Here is a 13,295-nt window from a genome sequence, read left to right on the forward strand (position 1 = left end):
GAGGCGCGAGAAAGTTCACCATCAGGTCACATTTAATTACCCTGCAACTCTTTGTTTCCCCTCCGTATTTTACCATTCGAGCCATCATCTCTTCTCTTGCCTCCTCATTATCTTCTGCTACTCTTGAGACAAGTCTATGTGTCCTCCACGGACGGAATTATAAACAGTTTATTGAACCTACGAGGGGAAAAGGAGCCTGTCAGGCATTTAGATGCAACAAGTGAGAGTGCCCAGTGGATCTATTTATTATTCTATTAACACAGGAATGATGCCGGTCTGGAAGGTCAATGTCAAATCCACGTCCTTGATCAGTTTATTGTAAGTTCATAGCATCAAGTCAGTGTCAGTATTTACATTCTCACACAGAAGAAGGTATTTTCACTATAAAATGGTGCAGCACTTTTTAAATTAAACACATTTTTCCAGAATTGATTTTCCAAATGTTGGCGGTGAGAAAAGCACAATGATGATTTATGTCTGCATTTAGCTTTGGTTTTAATTACAGAGCTCTAGGGAAGGACGGAAGACTCGTGGGAATTTTTCAATTTCACGTTCACGGATTTGAAATATGAGCACCGTTCGTGGAAACAGGAAACGCATTTGCAAAGGTGCCATTGTTTCAGATGAAGGATGATGTTAGGAGAGAGCTGAACTCACCACCATGTGTTCTGCATCGACCGAACGCCAGAAACCGCGTGATTTTCATGGACGCCAGTGTTTCCAATTAAAACAAGAAGCAGAGTTTTTGAAACTAAGTGAAGACGGCACCCTTTAGTTTGGTTTGTTTTCTTGTTCTTATCATGTTGTGTTTTCTCTCTCTTGTTTTACAGTTTGTTTAGGTTCAAGTTGATTTTAGCTCCTCCCATCAAGCCTGATTTCCTTCATTTTTGGGTTCTACACCATCAGTTCCTGACACTCTGATCCTAGATCCACATTGAAAGCTGAGAACTGCTTCCATTTCTTTTCTGTGATTATAACAAAAGGCTGATCAATTAAAGGGAAATATTATCAAATAAATAACCCGTAAAGCAAAAATATTCATGCACTTTTCTTTACGGGCATGTCATACGGATTTGAACTTTTGTTGACTTTCCAAAATCCTACGGACTGCGAAGGGAGCTTTCAGAGCTATTTGTGTGATAAGTCTGCACTCCTAGAATACAACCTAACTGTTAAAAAATGAGGAAAATTAGACGATCAGAAGGTAGTTTGTGTGGGCATGTACGCATTGGCTCAGAGGTACAAAGCTTGCACTCATTTAGAAGAACTCATCTATTTGACTTCCGGATTGAAGCTCATTCAAAAAGGAAAATTAACTGCAGCCAGGTGCAGTTAACCATGAAATGAATAAAACACTAGAGCCTTGTTAATAACAGATTTTTTTGCAACTAATATATATATATCTATACTTCTGATGTGGTTGAGGGATTTAGGGAAAGTTTTTTTGGCAGTGCAGTGCAGGACCAGGAGCCGCTCTCTGACCCATCTTTTGAGGTGGTCTAATTTTTTTTTTCTAATCGGACTGATTGTAATTTCAGGCCAATCACTGAAGAGATCTTTTGTCATGTTGTTTCTAACAGGTTTTAGTTCAAAACAGAAATGGAGAGGGCTGCCTAACCAAAACTACCTCAAGAAAACTAATAAACAAAGCCCGCAAACTAAGACTACCAACTTTAAACTAAAATAACAAAACCCACCAGTGTAAGACTGCTGAGGACAAAAAGGGGAAAAAATAGAACAAAAATAAATAAATAAAAGATAAATAAAATACCATTTTTGTTTAAAGTAAGGATGACTTAATTAGCATTTATTACATTTAGATTGGTTACATGTATAGTTGATGGCTGAGGTGCACATAGATGATAAAGGTTTTTACATCCCTGTTGACCTGAAGACATCTTGTTTGCTCAACGCTACCTCCAGAATGCTCAGATTTTATATGCAAAGTAAAATTTGGTAAAAAGTTTGATCTTTTATGTGTTCAAAGCACATATTATCTTATGCTGCACAACATTGGTTACTAGCTGCCCAGAGATGCACTGAGATGATCCTGTTTGGCACGGAGCGTCTTTTAGTTTGAAAATAAGTTATTTAAGCTTCTGTCAAATGAATTAAAAAAATAACTTTATAGAGAGGTGCTAGATTCTTTTTATGTTTTTGCTTTTGTTTATGACAAAAAAAAATATTTAAAAAAAAGAAGGTCATGATTGCAATTCCAAATTTCCTAAAGGGTAAAGTAAGACTGTGTGGCACCTTCTAGGTTTTGATTGGTAGAAAATGAGCCCAAATGGCTCTTTTACTCTTAAAGGTTGCCGATTCCAGATCTAGAATATGCCAGTCTGAATACAGACCAAACACAATGTTCAAGAATCAATCAGGACCTAATTCAGCAGACTTGGTCTGGACTAAATGACTTAATTTTCCAGTCTGAATAGACCCCAAATGTCCAGTACATTTGTTATTATTATATGCAACAACTGTATTAGAGCTACGTTTCTTTTCTTTTATTTCTAACTGTCGCATCCTGAATAATTTTTGAGTTTATTTTTTCCAAGTCTGAAGGTCTGCTTGTCTGGTTCTATTCCTTTTATCCCTTTTTATTTTGTCATTATCTTTTTTTTAAACGTATATATACTTTAATATTATGAGAATTTGTGTACATGCGTTCGAATAAAGATAAATAAACAATAATCACAATCTGTATTTAGTAGGTTAGAGCGTTTTGTTTATTTGTTTTCTAGAAAAAACTGACTTTACTGCTCTGCTTCGTTTCGACCAACATTTACGAGGGTACGTGAAGGCAGCATCTCCAGCTGCCTCAGCTATCATGGCGATGAAGAGGCCGACCTCCGCGCGGCGTCAAACTTTCATTTCACCTCAGTTCGGAAGCTCTTCTCGCTCTTTTCTCCATAAGCTGCACTCGCTGGCTTTGGAAACACTTTGGTGAGTTGTCGGATACAGATGTGTGCGGGGTTTTACCGCAGGTTTTCGGGTTTTAGGCGGAACGCGATGTCCCGCTATGAATCATGGTTAGGATCTTCGTATGCGGATGACCACTTTGATGTTCGCTGGCGGCCTTGAACATTTGAAATGCAACAAAACAGCCTTCAAAAGGCAACGTTACTGTATTTTCGATGTTACTAAAAACAGTACGAGGATGATAATTAGTATATCAGTTTAACACAGAGCCTATAAGCAGATTAAAAGTTGTCAACAGTTTAAGCCTCACTTTATTTGCATTTGTTGACTCATCCAGCATCAGATAGTGCATATTTGAATGTGGATCACAGATGGATAATAGTAGGGATGTGTTTTATGATCCTTTCAGTCAAAGTGAGTGATGATTAATGCTTCAGTGATGGCTGCAGGACTGGCACATTTCATCACTGAAGCAGGATAAGCTTTAAAGCTGTTTTTATACAAAAAATGTTTTTTTTTTCTAGGTTGACATGTTATGCTAGCGCTACAAGATTTCTGTGAATTTTCAGCCAACTTTATCTGCCATTGAATTCTGCTCGAAAAATGTAATTAAACAGGACAAAAAACAAACAAACAAAAAAAAAAAAAAAACGTAAAAATTCTTAAGCTAGAATGTGTTTGTGTTCACACTAGACCAGCAGGGAGGGGCTTCTTCTTCTTCTTTTTTGTTTACTATCCTACAGCTAGAAGAGGCTTAGTGATTTTGCATGTCCAATGGCTACATATTTTGTAGATAGAGCCACAAAACAGTTGTAAAAACTTGGTAGCTACCCTCGAACGTAATACTATTGAATATTGAAGTCTGAAACACGCATCTACATAGACTTTCATTGGAAGTGGTCGCTGTTTTCATTTTCTGTATCAACGAGATAATCCGTGATCCGTAAAGATCACTTGTCATGGTTCAGTCCAAGGGGAAAACTGGCCTATTCAGCATTCTTTTCTTTCAATTTTTGTAGATCTGGTCTCCAGACGTGTAAATGTAATCAGAAACGGCATGTTTTTACTTTGTTGTTTACGTCAAGTTCAAAGATGTGTGAGTGTATATTTAAGCTTAGAAGTACTTTATATATGCTTTCTCTAATATATGTTTAAAGCTTTTCACAAAGGTAATTTTAGGCTTCTATTTGCTTGTTTTTACTATTTTGTTTTTCACATTTTACTGATACAAAAAATGATCTGAACTGTGACCCTAAAACCATGACACGATCCGAACCATGACTTCTGTGATCCCTATTGCAAAGGTCTCAAAGCGCAATTACCGTACATAAAATAAAATAAAAAATCAAAAAGCTAAATATACGAATACCAAAAGTACAAGCAGGAATGTTCTGAAAAATGTTGAACGAATGAATGTTTTTATAGTAAGATTGCTTGAGTTTCAAAAAGGATCTCCCATTCATTTTCAATAGGGATGAAATATTGCATAAACTGCGTTAAAATCCTAAAAACCATAAAATATAGTCTGGCAGGGGCTGGGCTGTATGAGGTTCCATTTGTGCCAAAAAATATGGTTTTGCATCCACTGTCTATATCTTTGGTCCATTGTATATATCTAGTGAACAAATTTAATGAGCATTTGTTCATGTCAATGTACTACTAACCAATATCTTCTGCGTGTCCTGTGAAACGACTGGAGCTAACGATGGTAGCAAGGACTTTTCTGATGAACAGATCCCACGACAATAACAAATACAAAATTTAAAGCATAAAGCTGAAACATCACGAAGCAAATATAAAGCTATCGTCAAAGAAGGATAGACAAGCAGAAGATATTGCTTAGTAGTAGACATTGAACTTTCATATTAAAGCTGGGGCTGCAAACTATCAACTATCACAAATGGACCGCCGGCCCCCAGTTTGATACCCTGCTGTAAAGCATTCACACTATGACGAATTTGTCCTTCATGATCAATTTAAAAATGGTTGACTTTTTCATAAATTTAAAAGGACTCGGCCCATGCACCACTACCCAACAGGTGTCCCTGATTAGTCAACGTTCGACTGGTTGAAGTTTCAACGTGCGCTCAATGGTTTTGTACCTAGAGCGCAAAAACGATTGTAGGAACTTGTGTTGCAGATTGCATGACCTGAAATGCCCATTTACATACGTTTACATAGACTTGTCATCGAACGTGGTTACTTGAATGCGTCTTGTTGAGAGTATTGTGAACGTAGCTTCACAGACGTGAACTGAGTTAATGAATAATCTGATACTAGAACACTAACTTTTACCTTGTAGAGGTTAAAATTCTTAAAATGCGTCAACAGTAAAATTGTGCCTAATTTTATATGAGGCAATTTTATTTCAGCTTCAGTTTTTCTTGTTGCTTTTAAGCTTTTTTTTCCCCCTCCACTGATTACATCGAGAACTGCTGCATCCCTGAATCTATCTCCGTCCTGTCAGAGCGTTGCCTTTGCACCGGCCTTCCCCTCTATGCAGGGAATGAGGCGTTTGTGTGCGGTTGCCTTTTTAAGGGCAGGACACACTGTGCTGTGGAGGATGGGGCTCTGCTGCCGGCCGACGCAGAGACGGCTGCTGTCTTTACACGGCATCGTTCCAAACCTGCCAGGTGCTGAGTGAGAACAGACGGACCCGAGGAGAAGCTGGATGTTTGAGGCTCGCTGTCGACACGAGATCAGCTTCTTCACAGACTCCATCCTGCAGAAACACGATTTGTTGATGATGACTTAAGTGAAAAAGTGTAGAGTGAATGGAGCATAAATGTTGAAGAATATCTGAAAGTACAAGATGTTGAAGATGACGTTCACCAGAACCAGCTGGTGTTGTTCGTACAGTTAGCTGGTCAGAACTGGTTAACGGTTGGGTAAACATTACATTGGTCTTATGGACATCTATACCTAAAGCCTTAGTCAGATGTATCTGTGCGAGGGGTAACTTGGATGAGTACTGTAGATTTTTGGGATGTTCAGACCCATGGAGGGCCATGCAACAGTTGCTAATGTCGTTAGCTCCAGTCGTTTCACAGGACACATAGGAGATATATTGTTCAGTAGTACATAGATAGACATGAAAAAATACTCCATAAACTTGTTCAGTAGACATAGACAAAGCACCAAAGATGCAAAAACATATTTTTGGCACAAATTGAACCCCATACGGCGCAGCTTAAGCCAGACTCTGCTTTCAGTGACCCCCAAGGTAAACTGAACCCCGGTCTAGAGCCTCGTTTCCCCTTAGTGTCCGGTACGTTCTGGTCCGGTATAATGAGCATTTCAATTGGAAAAAAAATGGAAAAGCTGCTGGAGCTGCTGGAGCCACCCGTTGATTGACAGAAAGTGATGCAGACATTAGCCTCTCTGAACCCCCCACCCCCCCGACTTCAACTACTTTTCCGTCTGCCCCCTCCCAAAAAAAAAATGTGTATATATATATGTACACAAACATAATCTATCAAGTTTAGCATAAAGTACAAAAGGGTTTATACAAATATACACCATCCATGTCAGAAGATCAATTACCCCAAAAGCTTCAAATTTAAACACAAAAAAATATTTTTTTATTTTTTATTTTTACTATAGTTTTTCCTTACGAAGTTAAAAAATGTCTGGTCAATCTAAGACACGTTTGGATGACCAGTTAGGAATATGAACCAAAAATAGAGCAAACTCCACATCTTTACCTACATGTAAAACCACCATGTTGTTGTTATTTTTCTCATTGAAGACATCTGCAAGTAATTCAGTTCTTGAAAGCGGATCTTGTGGGTTTATTACTCAAGATGTTGCTCTGCTGCAGAGTCCCTCCCAAAGTCTTCTTTTGTTACTCTATGACTGAACGTGTCAGTTCTGCACAGATTCTCTTTGGGCCATGGCTGCAGTTATTATTAATATTTAAGTGGGATCATATTTTTGTTGATTCAGGTCTTCTGTTTTTGAAGTTGAATTGGAAGATGGTAAACAGGAACATGACTTTTTGTATCTCAGTCGGTTCAGGAGGTCAGGAGGTTAGCTCCGGCTATTATCACACAAGGAAAAAGTCCACAGTCTGTCATTGTGTTGTTGAATGTTGTGATTGTGTGTTCCTGTGGTCAGATTATTTCCACGCCTCTGCTCCTTTTTTTTTCTATTATTCTCCTCTATTTTTTTTCTAAAGGAACTGCAGTTCAGTTAGCTGTGGTTTGACCTGAGCAACACAGTTTTTACTTTCTTTTCACTGTAATGCAGAGACTACAGTCAAGTGTGACTCCTGGTTTCATTTCAACGCCATACTGTTGAAATCTATACACATTTTGATGGCTTTAATGGGTTAAAATAATTTCAAATAAGAAGAATTTCTTGAAGAAAATATTGATTTTTGTGGCAAAATGTTATGCTGCAAGAGCAAAATTGTTAGCAGTTTATTGTGTTTTCTGAGGTAAATGGATGAAAGTCCAGACTCTCCTCTGGATTGCAGCATTTGTTAAATGTTGCCTTATCCTTTCCTGGTTTTACTCCTTTTTTCAGTAAAATATTGTGTTCTTTTTTGTTTTGTTTTAGCTGCTTACTGTGTCCAATATCCTTATAGTCTGTAGACCCTGTCAATCAACCTGTCCTGTCCCCTGTACAGAATGCGTTCAGTTTGCCATGTTTGCATAAATCTTCACGATCAGATCTTTTTCATTCTATGATACTGAACTTATTTTTCTTTGTTGAACTTTGAGAGTTTAAACAAGACAGAAAAGTGTGAAAATGTTAAAATTTTGTCAGAGAAAAGGCTATTACTTGTAGTGAGTTATTTTACAGCCATGTGCTATCTTAGTCGTGTTTACATTAAAAGTAGGGTCATCTGGACCCCACAAGACAACACGCTGAACTTTTTCAAGGATTTTTATCTTCTCTGGTGTCCATGGCAGACATAAAATCCTGTCCCCCTTTGTCCTGGGAGGGATCACACATCAATATAAGAGTGGGGTCATCTAGAACCCGAGAGATCAAGGGTTAAAAAATCTGTAATGGTACTTCACAGATTTCGCATTTTGAGGGTTATTTTTGGAATGGACTGTAACTCCCAAGATAAATGAAGGAAGACCGTATAGTGTTAATATCATTTCTTGGGTGGAAAAAAAATACAAAACCCATACATGTATCATTATTATTATTTTTTTTTTAAAACAATCCTTAGAAAATTTTTACTAAAGACATTTTTTTACTAAATTTAAAGATGGCAATATATATATATTTTTTGACCAACAGGTTAGTATTTTTATTGTTGAACACTGCTAGCACGAGCTGCTAGCTTTGCAGAGAAAGTGCAGGTGTTAGCCTGGGGGCGGAGCAGACTCTTCCTGGAGGGGGGAGTTCTTAACTTGTGATGTAAGCACGTGAGAACCCGCTCATTTTTGTGGGTATGGGAGGGGCTGCTATTTAGAGCGCAGTTTTTTGAGGAATATTCAGAAATGCATGAATGGATCAAATACCGCTTTGGGGTTGTTTATAGTGAGGAACGTTCCGCGGCTGGGGCCGTCGCAGGGCGCCGCTCGCGTCCTTCATCCCCCCAAGTGCAGACTATAATACACTTAAAAGCTCAATAAGTTTATTTTTTATGGTATGGTCTTTTTAAAACCTCTCATAGGAACTCCATTTTGTTTAGCTTCAGGTCATTTTAATATCTGACAAGTTTTAATCATTAAAACATATTTTCCAGTTGTTGAGTGAAACATTTTTGCATCTGTTGGTGTAAACAAGTTTTATTTTTAACCTGTGGCAGGGGACACAGCAACAAACAGAATTCCTAAACTTTTTTCAAGAGTTGTTTTTCTATAATCACCAAAGAATCTGCTTTTCACCATCTTTAGACAACAATTTAACCGAATTCCTGACATGGCACTGAAATGGTAGTAAGGACTGTGCAAGAGTTATCGGGCACTGTTTGACCTCCTAGAGGCCCGGTTTGACCCTTTGCCCGGCTGTTGGACCGCGGCACGGTGTGGAATTTGGGCTGTCCTTTGGCCAGAAAACCAGGGGCTTTAAAACAACCTTTAAACAAATCTCTGCAAGAGGACACCTGTGTGTTTTTATACAGATCCCGCTTCTCAAAATACACAGGAGCTTATGGAGGGATTTAATGTAGACTTCTACTTGCCAATCGACATTCCCCTCTTCCAGCAATTCAGCACGGATGATTAGCAAAATAATTAAGAATGTTTTGGTCATTTTTGTCTGAGCCAACATCTGTAGAGAAGTCGTACCAAATAAAGAATTGAATTAGTTCCGAGTTCGTCCTTTTTGTGTACGATCAAACCTATGCTCATCCGGTGATTCACCTCCACATGTCTGGAGATTTACAGGAAGCTGCGATATGAGGAGGCCCAGCTCTGTTGGCTCCTCTTATAAAGACTCCTTACTCACACCGAGCGCCCACATAGACACCCCAGTGTCAGCGTTAGCTCCAGCTCGCTGCCTGTTAGGTGTTCTCCCCAAAATCCAACCCCCACTCCTGTCTGGAAATGGATTCTGCTCATGTATTTATAGCTCCAGACCACAAGCGAGCTCAGTTTCTAAGGAGCTGGTCTTTAGACTCAAGCTTGGCTGTCGGAGGTCCTAGACTGTTAAAAACTGACATTTCAATCGGCAAACGTTCCTGGAGGAGCTTGTTGTGAGGTAGGAGAAACGTGGATTTTCAAAGTCTGATCATTTTCTTGTGATATTGACTTATTTACCCAACTTTAGATGGTTTTAATCTCTACTAATACAACCGTCTAAAACAGCAGGATAAGGGATTATAGGGTATAGAACGTAAAAATGTCTGATTCATTATGAGTATCTGGTTGGTATCAAATAGCGTAGAAATCGCCTCAAATATGTTTCTTTCCTGAAGTTATTTTTGGTCTGACTTTCATCTCTAAAATACTGCTGGACATTTTTGCTCTGTTTTTAATGGCAAGCTTTGTCACTAAAGCCTCGTTCATCCCGTTTCTCCAACTATTCCAGCAGGCCTGTTAAGAAAAATCCCTGATTATTAAAGACATTTCCCAGATCTTGAAACGGACTCTTTTGACTGCCTATTAGTTGCTAAGAGGCTATTGGAATCTGCGCATCTGTCTGTTCATCCGCCCATCTATCCATTTGTCTTCTACTTTTCTGGAGTCAATCAGGGATGCCCAGACTTCCTTCTCCACAGAAACTTCCTTCAGTTCGTCCAGAGATTCCCAAGACGCTGCAAGGCCAACTGAAAGACATATCCTTCCAGCTCATTCTGGGTCTTCCCCGGGGCTTCCTCCCTATGCCCCAAAACCCCCCCAGGAGGCATCTGAAAGAGATGCTGTAGCCACCTCAACTGGCTGTTGGGGAGCAATAACTGTACTCCCAGCACTATTCAACTGCTTGTTGTTGCAATATTATCCTTCAGTGACTTTTTTAAAGCCAAACTTTATATTTCTGATGGCAATGTAAAAGTCATAGTTTATCAAACTTGATATCCGGCTTTCAGAGAGGCGCGGCTATGATGCAAAGTGTTGACAACCACACATCAACTCCTAAGCTGTTTTACTGTGGATCTGTGGTTTTGATTTGATACTATTTCAGTCCCTAATTAGCATTTGGGATGTTTTATACCTGAAGTGAACATTCAGATCAGATAGTCCTTATGCTACGTCTACACTTGTCATGTGACGCACATTTAAGAACCTGCTCAATGCGTATTCAAGAATACGGTTTCAGCATACAGTGCTCACACTGGACAAGCTGGACGCAGCGTTTTAGTGTTTGTCTTTGGCTGCTGTTTACTAGCGTCTGTCTGTCACCCACAGTTTGAAGAGGCTTGGTGTGAAATGGGAATTCAGTGCAGATCTCGCTACAGGCTTTTTCTGTCACAGCTCTTTTAAAAAATATGCAATACTTGGTGTCATATCATTCTAGCTGGGCACAAACCGCAATTATTAAACGGACAGCAATTATTAAATGAAGCCAATTTCGTGATCCGGGGGCCACCATTTGGAGCCAGGTGACTGTGATAGGTCTGCGTGGGTCCGAGTTATGTTTTTAGGGAAACTACTGTCACCACTTGGTAAGCTTTTTCAAAGTCCACACCCCTTCTGATGATAGCGACACGGGAGAGTCTGTCAATCAAGCGTTCGAGGCGGAGTCAGCGGGCACCACATGCCTTTTACTGGGGCATCTGATTGGTCAGTTTATAACTTGAATAACTTGCAATAAAGAAAAAAATATAATAAAAAAAAAATGGATGAACAAAAAGAGAGAAAGATATCGGAGCAAAAATGGTTCCTGTATTCTGATGAATACAATGATGGAGTAATAACAGTCTATCTCTCAGTAGAAGGGTATGGAATTTCAGCTTCTTGAAGCCAGCAGGTACTTCCTATTTGGAGCACGAAGGGGGAAGGATCAAGCCGCCCAGTGATGTATACAGGCTACAGTGTGAACACAGAGGTCCGAAATCCGCATATATGAGAGTTGATATAGCGTTGCAAAGGCTGTTATAAATGTAACATCAGAGCTTCATGACAGTAAATTGAACTAAGGAGCCCCCTGGTAAAACTCGGGATCCTCTTTGAAATTTAGTTTAGATTTAGGACAAAAACAGCTATAATCTGCTCAAGTTGTCCAAAGAACTGTTAGAGGCTTGTAGTACAGAACAAAAGGAAGTTTTCCTGTTTGTTTTTTCCCTTTTCCATGCAAAACTTGTTTTGGGGAATGGTAGAGACTATAGTGTAAAAAGAACTATGCTACATAAAACAGATTTTAAGAAATTTAATATTTTTAGATCTCTTGGTAAGATAGATGGGCTGTACAGTGGCGCAATGATTAGCACTCTTGCCTCACACAAAGAAGTCCTGGCTGGGGGGGACCTGAAACTAAATCACCATTTCTCCGGGGACTCCGGTTTTCTCCTACCGTCCAAAAACATGCTTTGTAGGTTAATTGATTACTCTAAAATTGTCTTTAGGTGTGAATATGAATGTGTATGGGTGTGTGATTGTGGCTCTGCGACAGACTGGCACCTGTCCAAGGTGTACCCTACCTTCACCCAGAAGTGGCCGGGTTAGGCCCCGGCAGCTCCGTAACCCAAAAAGGGACTAAGCGGTTTAGGTAACCAAGAATTGAATTCGATCTTGTGTTTATCTATTTCAGATCGGATCAGCACTCAGAGCTCAGCCACTGACGACACCCAGAGAGCGGAGCGATGGAGAAGCCCGTTCTGCAGACGCAACCATCCACCTTACCCTTCTTTGACACGTCCCACGCATTCAACCTGCTGCGGGGAATCCACGAACTCCGCGCCGAGCGCAAGTTTTTCGACGTGACTTTGTGTGCGGAGGGCAAAGAGTTCCACTGTCACCGCACCGTGTTGGCTGCCGCGAGCACCTACTTTCGAGCGATGTTTGCAGGGACGCTGAAGGAGAGCGTCATGGACCGAGTGGTTCTCCACGAAGTGTCGGCAGAGCTTTTGGGATTGCTGGTGGACTTCTGCTACACCGGACGGGTCACAGTCACGCAGGATAATGTGGACCTCCTGCTGAAAACAGCGGATTTGTTTCAGTTCCCGTCGGTCAAGGAGGCCTGTTGTGCTTTCCTGGAGCAGCGGCTGGATGTTTCAAACTGTTTGGAGATCCAGGACTTTGCTGAGGCCTATGCTTGCAGAGAACTAGCTACAAGTGCGCGCCGCTTTGTCCTCAAAAACATAATGGAGCTAGCTAAAGGGACAGACTTTGAGCGTTTGCCGTGGAAGCGCCTCCTTGAGTTTGTGTCGGATGATGAGCTCTGTGTGGATAAAGAGGAGACAGTTTATCAAATAGCGGTGCGGTGGGTGAAAGCTGACCTGAAGCGGCGGCTACATTACTGGCCCGAGCTCCTGCAGCAAGTCCGACTCCCCTTCGTCAGGAGATTCTTTCTGTTGGCCCACGTGGAAAGCGACCCCCTCGTCTACCTTTCCCCCACCTGCCTGAGGATGGTAAACGAGGCACGAAGCTTCCAGTCTTGTGAATACGACCGCCATGACAGGCCCTGCCACCGGATGCGACCGCGGCCGTCCACGGGACTGGCGGAGATCCTTGTCATCGTTGGAGGCTGCGACCAGGACTGTGATGAGCTGGTCACAGTGGACTGTTACAACCCACAGACTGGACAGTGGCGCTACCTTGCTGAGTTCCCTGATCATCTCGGTGGAGGCTACAGCATAGCCGCGCTCGGAAATGACATGTTTGTCACGGGTAAGTCCTATCAAGAAAGGTTTAAGGTTTTTCACAATCCTGGTGATCAGATCTGTCACCCCGCTTGCTTTCCAGTTGTCCTTGCCCTACTTATTGCTACTATCAGGTAACTGATCACAAAGACCAACTTTGACCCTAACTCTA

At 40.8% G+C, this 13,295-nt stretch overlaps 1 protein-coding gene across 2 annotated transcripts in view; it reads left to right on the forward strand.

Moving 5' to 3' along the window:
• The first annotated feature begins 2,774 nt into the window (after positions 1-2,774).
• Positions 2,775-13,295, forward strand: part of klhl21 (kelch-like family member 21) — a 17,734-nt gene continuing 7,213 nt past the window's right edge. Inside the window, exons 1-2 of one of the 2 annotated variants that reach the window (XM_024293595.2) lie at positions 2,775-2,943; positions 12,073-13,151. In XM_024293595.2, the coding sequence (XP_024149363.1) occupies positions 12,125-13,151 (1,027 nt within the window). In that variant the 5' untranslated portion in view covers positions 2,775-2,943; positions 12,073-12,124. Of the gene's footprint in view, positions 2,944-9,487; positions 9,583-12,072; positions 13,152-13,295 lie in introns of those variants that run through there. The other variant, XM_024293596.2, reaches the window with a different exon arrangement.

This window comes from Oryzias melastigma, linkage group LG7, assembly GCF_002922805.2.
Source record: "Oryzias melastigma strain HK-1 linkage group LG7, ASM292280v2, whole genome shotgun sequence".
NCBI classification, from domain to species: Eukaryota; Metazoa; Chordata; class Actinopteri; order Beloniformes; family Adrianichthyidae; genus Oryzias; species Oryzias melastigma.